Below are 12196 nucleotides of genomic sequence, written 5' to 3'. Positions count from 1 at the left end.
GACAACATTTAATAAATATTTGTTGGTAAAACACAACAGTGCACACGCAACACATTACAAGAGAAAAAAACTCATAGCACTGAAATAGTGTACCGTACTCAGAAAATAAGAAATTCAGCAACCAAGTCTACTTTAAATACTCACATGACTCACTAACATAACCCTACAGCCAGTACACTTGAAAATGACAGAATTAAAGCAGCATTTGTTGGTAAATCACATCAATACACAACACGTACGTATGTTAAGTGCTCAGAACTGGAGGCTGGTTTGATCCTCCCAGTTCCACCATCAGCTGTCAGAGGTGGCCTAGGTGTCACTGAAGAGGCATATTAGGGAAAGTGAAGTAGCTCTCCGTTGCTTTCCTCGTTGAGCCAAAAGTTGCTATTATATATCAGTCTGCCAAGCCCACTAAAATGAACGCACCGACTGACCCTATGAGCAATATTTTCACACCGTCCATCACAGAGACTGGCTGCATAAGAAATGGCATTGCTAGCATCACTCATACCTCGGTCACTTTCATGTTAATACCAATATTCTTGGTCTGTTATAGGACATAATAAATTCTGCAGCTAACTGATTCCTGGTTGCCAACGTTTCGCCCCAGTGTGCTTAGTTGGGCTCACCAGTTGGTGAATAACATACCTACCAAGACGCATGGCTAGTGCATACCGTGGAGGTCACTGCGTCTCATTTTCAAAAATTGATGCCTGCCAGGCCATCATGTTCCCTATGGGAATCGACATCTATATCACTTTCATGTTGTCAAAGCCAAGGATGAGACTGAGACAGGTTAATGGAAGTAACAAAAGCTCTAGTCCATACCAGAGGACATTGTGCACTGAGAACACTAGGTCTTGCCAGCAAAGGCATATTACATGAAAAATACAAATTAACCAGGACAGTGAAATAACATGCTCTACAAATACACATTCACCAGCTACATTGTACTTTAAATATGGAATTAAAGGTATATTTATAAGAACATCAGGTTATTTTCAATGACACTAATCGAGATTAGAGACAAACTTAACTGATACATTTAAAAAAGCTTTTCAATTTGTCGAGCACACAAGTTAAATATAGGCTAAATATTACACTATAAGATACCTGTAAAAAACAAATTATTAAACAAAGAATGACATGCTTCATTCTTAAAAGAACATCAGATTCTATCAAGTCACATTCAATATTTTTAAATATTTGTTTACTTTGTCCAAACACCTATGAATTTGAAATTTGGAACTTACGTTAATAAAGTCGTGCCTTCTCCAACTCCACCATACATTGTGAGGCGTCCGCAAAACTGTTACTCCTTCAATGGCTCAAATCCCAACAGCTACAAGTCCTCTGCTCTTTATTACATCACTGTCCCACCTGGTCAGGTCAATGACTTGCTGCACTCCTCCTTCAGGTGCTTTACCTCTAGTATGTTCATAGTAATACTATTCATTGTAGTTGCTATCATTATTATTTCTTATATTACAATATTTTTTTTAAACTACGCAAGTTTTCTTAATGAGCATTTAATGGTCTGCCTATTATACCAGAACATTTTTAATTAGAGAGTCCTTGTAAGATGTTACTTTTAGTGATAAATGATAATCAATTCAAGGATCATCTCAAGTGGCGAGGGCGGTACGTAAGTTCACAGAACCTACTATAGATAAGAATATCCTAACCCACATTCCAGGCGTTTAAGTCAGAGATTACCTCCTGTGGGATTCGTTAAGCGCTAATGTAACAAGTGTGAATGAGTCAATACTGGAAAATACGGCTTCCTTCTTAACAAATTAAACTGACACGTTATCTTCTGAAGACGATCATTTACTGCTAAGTTTCAACACTTTGCGTTGCTTAGCTTATTGACTTGGTTCTGCATTTGCAGCATCACAGGTACTTCTCTTGAAGTTTTTAGATTGAAGTTTCTTTGCCAGTTCTTTTGAGACACTTCTTTCCTCAAGGGCTTTACCATAATTATTGATGAAAACATTTGCTATCACATGAATGCACTTTTTAATCATTGTTTTCAACTTCATACCACACTGACACTCATCATCAAGGTTGCACACACTACTCTCAATTAACTGAAATCCTAACACTACCAGTGCCTCTCTTTGATTGTGTAACTTAAGAAATTCTGGTTCGTAACTGTCACTAATTAATGCCTGGAAAAGTCTGAAAATATTACAACACAAGGACATGACCATAGACGATGGACACTTCAAACCACCTCTGTTCACTAGATTAAAATACATCATCACTTCCCTGTCACTATCCACAAGTAATTCATTTTCACTCTGCAACATTTTAATGCAGTCATCACACTTTTTACACAATATTTCAATCACTTGCAAACTGTTGTAGCTAGCAATGCACACTAAAATCCGCAGTGTTTCAAGGGGAACCGTGATGTGAACTACTTCTTCTAATGCAGACTCTAATGCATCTAAATTATCAATAATTCCATCATGGCTATTGTTATGGACATTATGGGCAAAGTCTTTCAAAGAAAATTCACCAAGTTTTGCAGACCTCATCTTCAATACTCCTAACACTTTGAGCTTTCTTTCAGACTCAAGAATTTGTTCCACAGAAACATTATAAGTGCAACCACTCAATCTTCTGTAGGCACCAAATCTTCCCTCTAAACTGTCTGTCTGCAATTTGGCAGTAAGCACATAAGACCAGTGGTACTTCCTGAAAATATATTTACACAGTTCTACCACTGTGGTCAGAGTATGTATCAAAGCAGTATACGTTTCACTTGTTAATCTTCCTTCTGTTTGTGACATGTGCCATATGTCTATGTATGTTTTTAAACATGTAAGGAATGAAAGTTTCTTGTCATCAGGCCCAATAATTGGACTAGCCTCTTCATTCCTGGTATATGTACCTTTCATGGGATGCTGTACATTACAGATTGACCACCACTTTTGAATTAATTTTACAAACTGGATTGTGCCATCAGAAACATCCACACCTTGACTTTTAAGCAATTCCAAAGCAGCAATATTCTTAGGATCAAAGATTTTTACTGCTAACGATACATTTTGTCTCTCTATTGGTGTTGGATACAGAGCCTTTCTAGATAAATTTGGAGCCATTTTTAACAACATTGAGTGAAACAACTCTCTGAGGTCTGAAAATTTGGCCTCAGTAGTTGTAAATTTACAGACTGACTCTGTACCAACATCAACGTTCACCATTTCACTTAAAACAGCAAATGTCTCATCAACGTTTGGTATAATGAAGGTTTCATCTGATCTGTTCAACCAATTATTTCTAATGCACTTTAGAATATGTACACTGTCAAAAAGAAGAAACAAGGACTTACATGGATCTGCTGGATTTTGAATACAAGGTTTCAAGTTATTACTACCACATACAAGTTCAAACATTTTCCTGTTGGTGCGATGGTTATCAGCAATCAAGCAGACAACATCAAAACCTAATTCAACCATCACTTTTAAAACCGTAAGTGTGAGATCATGCAGTGTTTCAGAGTTCATATTCTTCACCGGAAAAAGACCAATTACATCTTTATTACCAGAATGCAATGATGAAGCCATAAATACTTGCATGGTAGATGCTGCATCATAGTCTGAACTATTTTCAGCCATTCCTACTAATTTACCAGCTTTATATGAGATTTTTGAGTTTACATGAAGCATTACTGACACAACCTTTTCATTCTCCTTCAAAAGTTTGCTTTTTTCTCTCAGAAAAGCTACCTGTGCAGGACCTATTCCTGGACTGCTGGGGCCTATTTTTGATAAAAACTGTCTTAAATATGCATGATGAGGCAATGTCATTACATTTGTTTTACGCAAAAAATTGTATGCACCAGGGTACGAATAAGAGAAAGTCGCAGCCCATATCAGTAGTTCTGGGGAGTATCGTATTTGATTGTTTATAGAGAGCTCTAATTGTTCCAAGACAAAATTGTATTTTACTAGTTCTCTCTTTACTAAACTCACAGTCTAACTCAAGTGCATTTTCCACAAGCTTCATCAAAAAAGAAAGTTTATCAGTGAAACCAATATTATCATCAGAATAACTTGCGAGGTGACTTACCAAAGTGTCAAACTTTGTCCATCTGTCACACTTCAGGTCTTCACAACCATCAGATTTCAATATAAATCTAAAATGCTCTGTCGGCAAACACACGTTTTTGTAAAACACTTGAACTGTAAAAGAACTGGAAACCTTAAAGCTCACCGAAATGAATGGAACGTTAGTAAATGACTCATCATCCACCTTCACAAACAACACGTAATCTTCCTTCACTATTGCAGTGAATGGTTTAACACATTTTTTCTCGACTTCACAGATGAATGTGTTAAAATCAGTAATTTTGTCATTTTCGCACCACTTATTAAAATTCTCCTCATCTCTCCTAATAAGCTCTTGGACCCTGTCTTCGGGATTTGTCCTTTGTTTTGAAACACTAACAGTGTGATAAGAGGGCTGATTAGGAAATATAGTGGGGTATGCATCAGAAGTCAGTTTTGGTATTTTTCTGGGCACTCTAATGGGATCACCGTTGAGCACAGGAAAAACATCTTCACTTATAATAAACTTAGGGTCAAAATGTTTAATGCATACCGAAGTATTATCAGTAACCTCAAAATGGTCACGATGAATATTCCTAACCCATTTGTCTCGTAAAACTTTGTCCTTAGGAAACCTAAAAGTTGTAGTATTGGAAGACCCATAATTTGATCGACAACCAGGCACAGAACATTTACGACCCATTGTACTTATCTAACACATTTATACACTCCACCAGACCAAACTCACCGAAGCAGCAGCAAATAATATACGGCACTAATAACCTCTAAAATACTAAAACTATTTCCACTCCACCAGATCAAACTCACTGAATCACCAACACATTACATACGGCCGTAATAACCTCTGAATACATCTAAAAACATCACTAGCACTTTAAAAAATAACTAGATAACAAATAAAAGGACACTGAAACATTACTTAACACACAAACATATTCGGTGGATAATTAATTTGCGAATTCCAGTAGCAAGATAACCTCAACGAACTAGACACGTGCTGAGCTTACACCAAACTGAATGTAAACATGGCCCTACATGCCGGATACGCGTAGCCCAATGCGGCGGCCATTTTGTGACGTATCGATATGTGCCTTCAGGTCTGATAATATTGTAGTTGGTGTTGTAGAATGTAGCTCGTTGGTCGACTCTCAATGCGAGAGCTAGCTCTGAGCTAGTTCTCTCCAATGAGTCGTTCAAAAGAGTCAGTTCGTTCATGAACGACCCATCACTACGTCTGTATGTTATGTTTGTATTTCATGTCAAGATGGCGGTAAGGATGCTAGGGCAATCATATGGCATGAAAGTACTATTGGGAAGACGGGCATATCTGCAGCTTAGAAGCTATAAACGGCAGCGCATTGTGGATTTACTGGCCTCTAATCAAGCGGATGCTCCGGCGACAATAAAGGTTCTTTTGTTTGGAGAGAATTAATAACCCTGGATTTTGCTTATTCGTTGATTTGTTCGACTTTTCGGCCACCTTGTAACAAAAAAAAATAATGCTTCTTTTCAGGGATGGGTGAAAGCAGTACGTAAAATGAAGGAATATGTATTTTTTGATGTTAATGATGGATCGTGTGCCGACAAAATACAGGTGCTGATACCTAAGTCACATCGGCCGCAGAAATTGGGCCCTGGTGCTGCAGTTGAAGTCTCTGGAAATTTGAGTAAAAATACAAAGGGACAACTGGAGCTGAAGGCTGATAATGTGTCTGTTGTTGGACCCTGTGATATGTCAGATGGTTTTCCTTTCGTAGCCAAGTCTTGTCAACCTCCAGAATATGTGCGCAAATATTTGCATCTTCGTTCGCAGACAAGTGCCTTTTGTTCCTTATTGCGAATTCGGGATGCAGCAACTAGAGCAATTCACGATTTCTTTCATTCCAATGGGTTTATTGGAATTCATACACCGATTTTGACGTCTAATGATTGTGAGGGTGCTGGTGAGGTTTTTATTGTTAGACCTGAAAATGAAGACTTCATCAAATCTCTGAAAAAAGAAGGGTTTTCTCAAGATGAGGCATTCTTTGATACTAAAACTTACCTGACTGTTTCAGGACAGTTGCACTTAGAGGCTGTTGTGAGGTAAAAAAAAAAAAATATATATATACTAAGCTTACCAAGGTTGATACAGTGCAGTGAACACATGCAATATGAACGGGCCACATGGGAAATTATTTGTCTTAAAATTATGGATAATTTAATATTTTATATGTTGGAGGAGAAAGTACCTCTTTTGGCTTTTATCTTCCAATTACTGTAATTTAAATGAGTACAGCGTAATGTCTGTCTGTCTGTCTGTTAGGTCAACAGCCCAGAGGCTGGTTGGATCCTCAAATAGCACCACCAAAGGTTGTGGGGTTATAAGGAAACCCCAAAATCCAATGGCAGCACCAAAATGAGGCGTACTAGGCAAGATGAGGAGTGAGGTAGTTTGCCATTGCTTTCGTCACTGGGTCAGAAAGTACTATTGCAGCATGACTGACCCTGTGAGCAGCACATTTCATAACACTCAGAAGCACTAGTCGTGCTCTTGAATGTCATTACTCAGCACTACCCATACCCCAGCAGCTTCCATATTGTCACAGCCATGATGTTGACTGGGACTTCGGTGGAAGCTACACTTTTCTCTGGCCTGTGCCAACAGATGGATCCAAAAGTACTGTATCCATCAAGAAATGACAGCAGGCAGATACAGCATAATATATAATAATATTTACTGCTATTGGGAATGACCGGTGGGAGAGAAAGGAATAGGACACAGTAGAAGAGATTTCTCGTAGTTGCATGCAGTCATAATTAGGTGATTGGATAATAGTACCTCATGGGGAACAATGTAAGTACCCAGGTGTTAATATAAGGAATATTAATGAGGTTATTAGTAAAGGTTACAGATCTCTTCATGGGTTATGAAAGTATTTAGAGGTTGTAGTAAGGATGTAAAGGATAGGGCATATAAGTGTGTGGTAAGACCCAATTAGAGTTCTAGTGTACGGGACCCAAGAACGTGGAAAGATCCAAGGGAAAGCAGCACGATTTTTTGTGTTTGTTTTGTGATTTCTGACATAGGAGTAGTGTTATGAAAATGTTGCAAATTTTTGGTTGGGAAGACTTGGGAGTAAGGAGACAAGATGCTCCACTATGTGGTTTTGTGATGGCGTGGAGTAACATTAGTAGGTATAGAAATAAGCTTGAGTGGAGTTTTTAGAAGTGGGGAAGATCATGAAATGAAGATGAAGTTGGAATTCAAGAGGACAAATTGGGGCAAATATTCATTTATAGGATAGGCTTAAGGAATACGTGATTAGAATAAATTATCAAGCAAAATGTTTGATACATTTTGAAGTTCTTTGAAATTGTTTAGATGAAGATAGGTAAACAACTGTTAGAGAATCTGCCACCTGGGTGACAACTGTCAATGCAGATCATTGATTGATTGATTGATTGATTGATTGATTGTTTGATTGATTATCATAAATTGGACAGAAAATCATTTTAGAAAATGAAATGAACTATTTGAGGTAGTTTAGTTCACTTGTATAGTTCTGTAACAGGCACCAACCCCAGTGAAATTGGGAAGAAAGGCAGGAAGGATAGCTATGTAACACAACACTTTCACAGCCCTGCCTTCCTCAGCTCTACTTTCTCACACTGTAAAGAATCTGCCATCATTTTCACATGGTAATATATACGCCATTCCTTTTAGAAGGTTGTTAATGAGCAAATAGATTCTGGAGAGGCTTGGTACAGGTCTTTCGAGTTGATGCCCTATAGGCAACCTGGACTTATGTAAGGATTGGGCCCTACCCAAAATTAATTCTATTTTGCTATTTGCTTTACGTTGCACTGACACAGATAGGTCTTATGGCATCTTCAGGGCTGCCACTATCTTCCGGATGCAAGCTCACAGCTGTGCTACTCTAACCGCACTGCTAACTTGCCCGGTAAAATTAATTCTAATGTTGAAAATGGAACAAACACTTGGCCACCAAGCCTGAGGAATTACATAATAAATTAAAATTGAAATCCCCGACCTGGCTGGGAATCGAACCCAGCATGTTAGCCATGAATCTGGACAGTTTCTTGATAATTGACGTATCGGGATACCTTAAAAATTGTTAATGATGACACATTAAGATAAGAACTTTAAAGGTTATTTTTAAATCGGTATTACTCCAGCCCAGCTAACAACATATTTCTAATGTTATAATTAAGTGGAAATTAATGAAATCTTACTTGGAGTGCATTTCAGAGGGGAGATGTGTTCATTGCGATGTCCAGGAACCCACCATCCCGCCCCAAGAAGTACATTTACTTTTATAACCTGATAAAGAGTATTACATGCCATTTTCATTTCTGAAGTACCAACTTGCATTCCTATTGGCCAGTGTAAAGTGGCACGTGATCTCGTTCCCGTCAATAATGTTAATCATAATTCGCTACCAACCCCAACTAGAGGCCTAAGGCTGCTTCGTGGCTTCTAATCTAGACCCCCCTTTTTCTTGTCCCTCTATCACAGGTCTTGTCCAGATTCTATCCTAACTGTCCGTACGGCAAGAACCACTCCAGACCAATAGTCTTGTACAGGTCCTATCCTAACCGTCCGCACGGCAAGAACCAGTCCAGACCAGTTATGTTTCCACACAAAACTAAGAGGCCTAGGGCTGGTTCACAGCTTCTAATGTAGGGGCTTATTCCCCCAGACCCCCTTTGTTTGTCCCTACATCACTGGCCTTGTCCAGATCCTATCCTAACCATCCGCACAGCAAGAACAAGTCCTCACCAATCCTGTAACAATCACCACCACAAGCTATCGAAGCACCCCACACTCATTAGTTTCTAAGTACAGAGGTTGGCAGAATTGAGCACCGCTTGACAACATCCTTCCCGAGAAGGCCGCGTGCGTGTAAACAAACGACAGTTGTTCTGCGGATGTGAAAGTCTTGTCAGCTGGGCTGGAGTAATGATTTTAGGTCTTCTCATCATCATCTCATCAGCTCTAATGAGCTGAATTAAGGCTGCCATTGCTTTATTAAACACTGTTCAAGTGTTGAAGAGCTCTGTTGGCTCTTATTTCCAAGCGGATCTACTACATCAGTATGGCCCTTGGTTATGCTTTAGGAGCGTACATCACCTGAAAAACTGTATACTAAACTAAATATTTATTCACCTATAACAACTCCATTTAACCTTGTTCTCACAGGATTATTCTTGAAGGCGTTATACATGACAAAGGCGTCAACAGCACTGATGTCAAAGACCCTATAGAAAACGCCACGGCCGATTCCTTCCAACTCCTAGGCCTTTCCTATCCCATCGTCGCCATAAGACCTATCTGTGTCGGTGCGACGTAAAGCCGCTTAAAAAAAAAAAAAAAAAAAAACCAGCTGGTTGGCCACCACCATGTGTGCTGTCCAGTGCAGTAAATCACAACCCTTTTTGTCCAAGGTGTCTTTGCTTCCTTTATTACAGTTATCTTAGTCCGCCTCCGTTGCATAACGGTTAGTGTTATTAGCTGCTGTCCTCTGGGACCCGGGTTCAATTCCCGGTACTACCAGAAATTTAAGAATGGCGGGAGGGCTGGTATGTGGTTTAAATGGTACATGCAGCTCACCTTCAATGGGGGTGTGCCTGAAAAGAGCTGCACCACCTCGGGATGAGGACACGAGTTTGCATTTTGCATTACAGTTATAGTACATTGCGATTTCAGACTTATTATGGTGCATTGTTAGAGCTCGCCCCTTCTTTGGGGCTACTGACACCAAAGTAATGTCTCTGATAAGTACAAATAGAGATATTCCTACTTTTCTTAACTTAGGGGGAAAATGGCACTGGAATTTCCCTTTCATCTTTTTAAAGGGTTCTTATGTATGCTAGATTCTTGTCTTTCAGACATTTCTCTATTTCTTTGGATCCAAACTAGACCTAGTTGTCTGCCATTATCCATGTAGAACGACACCGAGTCAAAGTACTGCTTGAGTAGGTTTCGAAAGATGTCATTCTTCCATACTAGGTGTTGACCCCTCCCGAGTCCTTACCACAGTAGATGTACCATGTACCTATTGTAGAAATAATTGTTCCTAGCATCAGTAAGGCACATTAGTTTTTGCTCATATTGCACGACTTACTGGGCATATACATCTTGAATCTACACCTCCCCATGAAGCTGACCAGCATCTCATCAATACATACGGAAGACCCAACACTAACCACACACTGACAGTTCCTGACAGTTATGTCAAATACCTCAAATTGCTGCTGGTGGATCAAGCTCTTTGCATTTGCTTCTGTTGTCAGGATTATCTAATCTTAGGTTTGAGAAAAGAGTTTCAAATCTATACTCATCATGCATAGATTGACTTTGTGCTTTCATGATTGTGCAGAGTAAAATAAACCTATGAAAGCTTTCATCTTCATCATATCTATGTTTCTCAAGTCTGCCTGTGATTTGCACTTGCCTCTCTCTCTGATGAGTTTTACATTTGTCCATCAAAGAATGAACTGAGAATATCATCCAGCTTGATTCCAGACAGATATCATTTCAACTTCATTACCAGTTTTAGCTGCATGTAAAAGTGGGAGTCCCAAAATATTACGTTTCAGCGTCTGAGATCGCTTGTGAATGCAGGGTTTCAATGACCATTTATATATATTATTCCCCATAATAATAATGAGGTTGAGCTATGTCATAATTACTTTTGACAGAAGAATAATAATGTTAATTGGTTTTACGTTCCTCTAACTACTTTTGCGGTTTTTGGAGATGCTGAGGTACTGGAATTTTGTCCTGCAGGAGTTCTTTTACGCGGCCGTAAATATACCGACACGAGGCTTGACTTTTCAACATCTTCAAATCTTGTACTGAACCAGGATCAAACCTGCCAAGTTGGGCTCGGCTCTACCGTCTTACTCAGCCCGGCTTCAACAGAAGATTCACTGATACTCGTCATTATCTACACTAACTACCACTTCCTCATTATTTTCACTGTTTCAGAGTCCGAACTGTGGTCATTGTGAATAGTGGTACTGTCTTCACAACCATCTCCATCACTACAGTCTTTATCAAGCCACTCCTACCCAACTTAGTAAAGCATTTTCTCTTGTAACATGTATTCTGGAAGTATCCATAGTAGTCATTTGTGACACTGGTTCCTGCACTACTGTTTACATCATAAGTCTCTTTCACAAAGTGTTATTGCTGAAACTATTCACTTCACACCAACTAATAGTCCTGCTCCATGGCTAAATGGTTAGCGTGCTGGCCTTCGGTCATAGAGATCCCGGATTCGATTCCCGGCAGGGTCAGGAATTTTAACGTTAATTGGTTAATTTCTCTGGTGCGGGGACTGGGTGTGTGTGTGTTGTCTTCATCATCATTTCATCCTCATCACGATGCGCAGGTCGCCTACGGGAATCAAATAAAAGACCTGTATTTGGCGAGCCGAACATGTCCTTGGACACTCCCAGCACTAAAAACCATACACCATTTCATTTTCTTTACCCACTAATAACATACATATAGAGATCTGATCTCACAAGCCACTTCCAGGAGATCACGACTGATCGCTGAGACTGTTCACAACCACTGATAATATCAACACTGAGGTCTGCTCTCAGAGGATGTTTCTAGGAGATCAATCATGACTGCATGTAACCTTGAACTTTTACAGTCATGCTACAGTGGTGAGTTGAACTCGACGATAACGGCAATACAATTTCAAGATATTTCAAGTCAGCAATGCAGTAGCAATCTTGGTGACCGGACTTTGGTACTTGAGGGTTAATAACTGGAAATTGTTAGTTTCGTACGTAGCTAAGTTGTCTTCTTTTCAGTAGCTATTGATTTTATATATATGTGTGTGTGTGTGTCTTACACTGTGTCTACTTACATTTCTCTATCTCAGATTTACATTGGGTTTTGAATTATTCCATTTTTTATTTTGTACTAATGAGGAGACCATAGCTTTTGCTTTAAAGCATAGATGTGCAGTGAGAGAGAGCCCCGCTCCTTGAGTTAACGGCATGAGCGTGGGAATAGCCGATAGCAAATGCCTTCTAATAGTTTGTGCTGTAAAGGCTAGATAGCGATGTGTGGAGTCGAGGCACAAAGCCACAGA

General features: G+C 39.4%; 1 protein-coding gene across 5 annotated transcripts in view; it reads left to right on the top strand.

Annotated features, from left to right (window-relative positions):
• Positions 1–5329: 5329 nt before the first annotated feature.
• The window catches only part of AsnRS-m (asparagine--tRNA ligase, mitochondrial), a 196657-nt gene continuing 189790 nt past the window's right edge, over positions 5330–12196 (top strand). For all 5 annotated transcript variants that reach the window (XM_068226606.1, XM_068226605.1, XM_068226607.1 and 2 more), the window contains exons 1-2: positions 5330–5487; positions 5593–6164. In XM_068226606.1, coding sequence (XP_068082707.1) covers positions 5344–5487; positions 5593–6164 — 716 coding nt within the window. In that variant the 5' untranslated portion in view covers positions 5330–5343. The remainder of the gene's footprint in view (positions 5488–5592; positions 6165–12196) is intronic.

The sequence above is a fragment of the Anabrus simplex genome, chromosome 3, assembly GCF_040414725.1.
Source record: "Anabrus simplex isolate iqAnaSimp1 chromosome 3, ASM4041472v1, whole genome shotgun sequence".
NCBI lineage: Eukaryota > Metazoa > Arthropoda > Insecta > Orthoptera > Tettigoniidae > Anabrus > Anabrus simplex.
The sequence above is the reverse complement of the archived record's forward strand: the minus strand, read 5'-3'. Positions and strand labels throughout refer to the sequence as shown.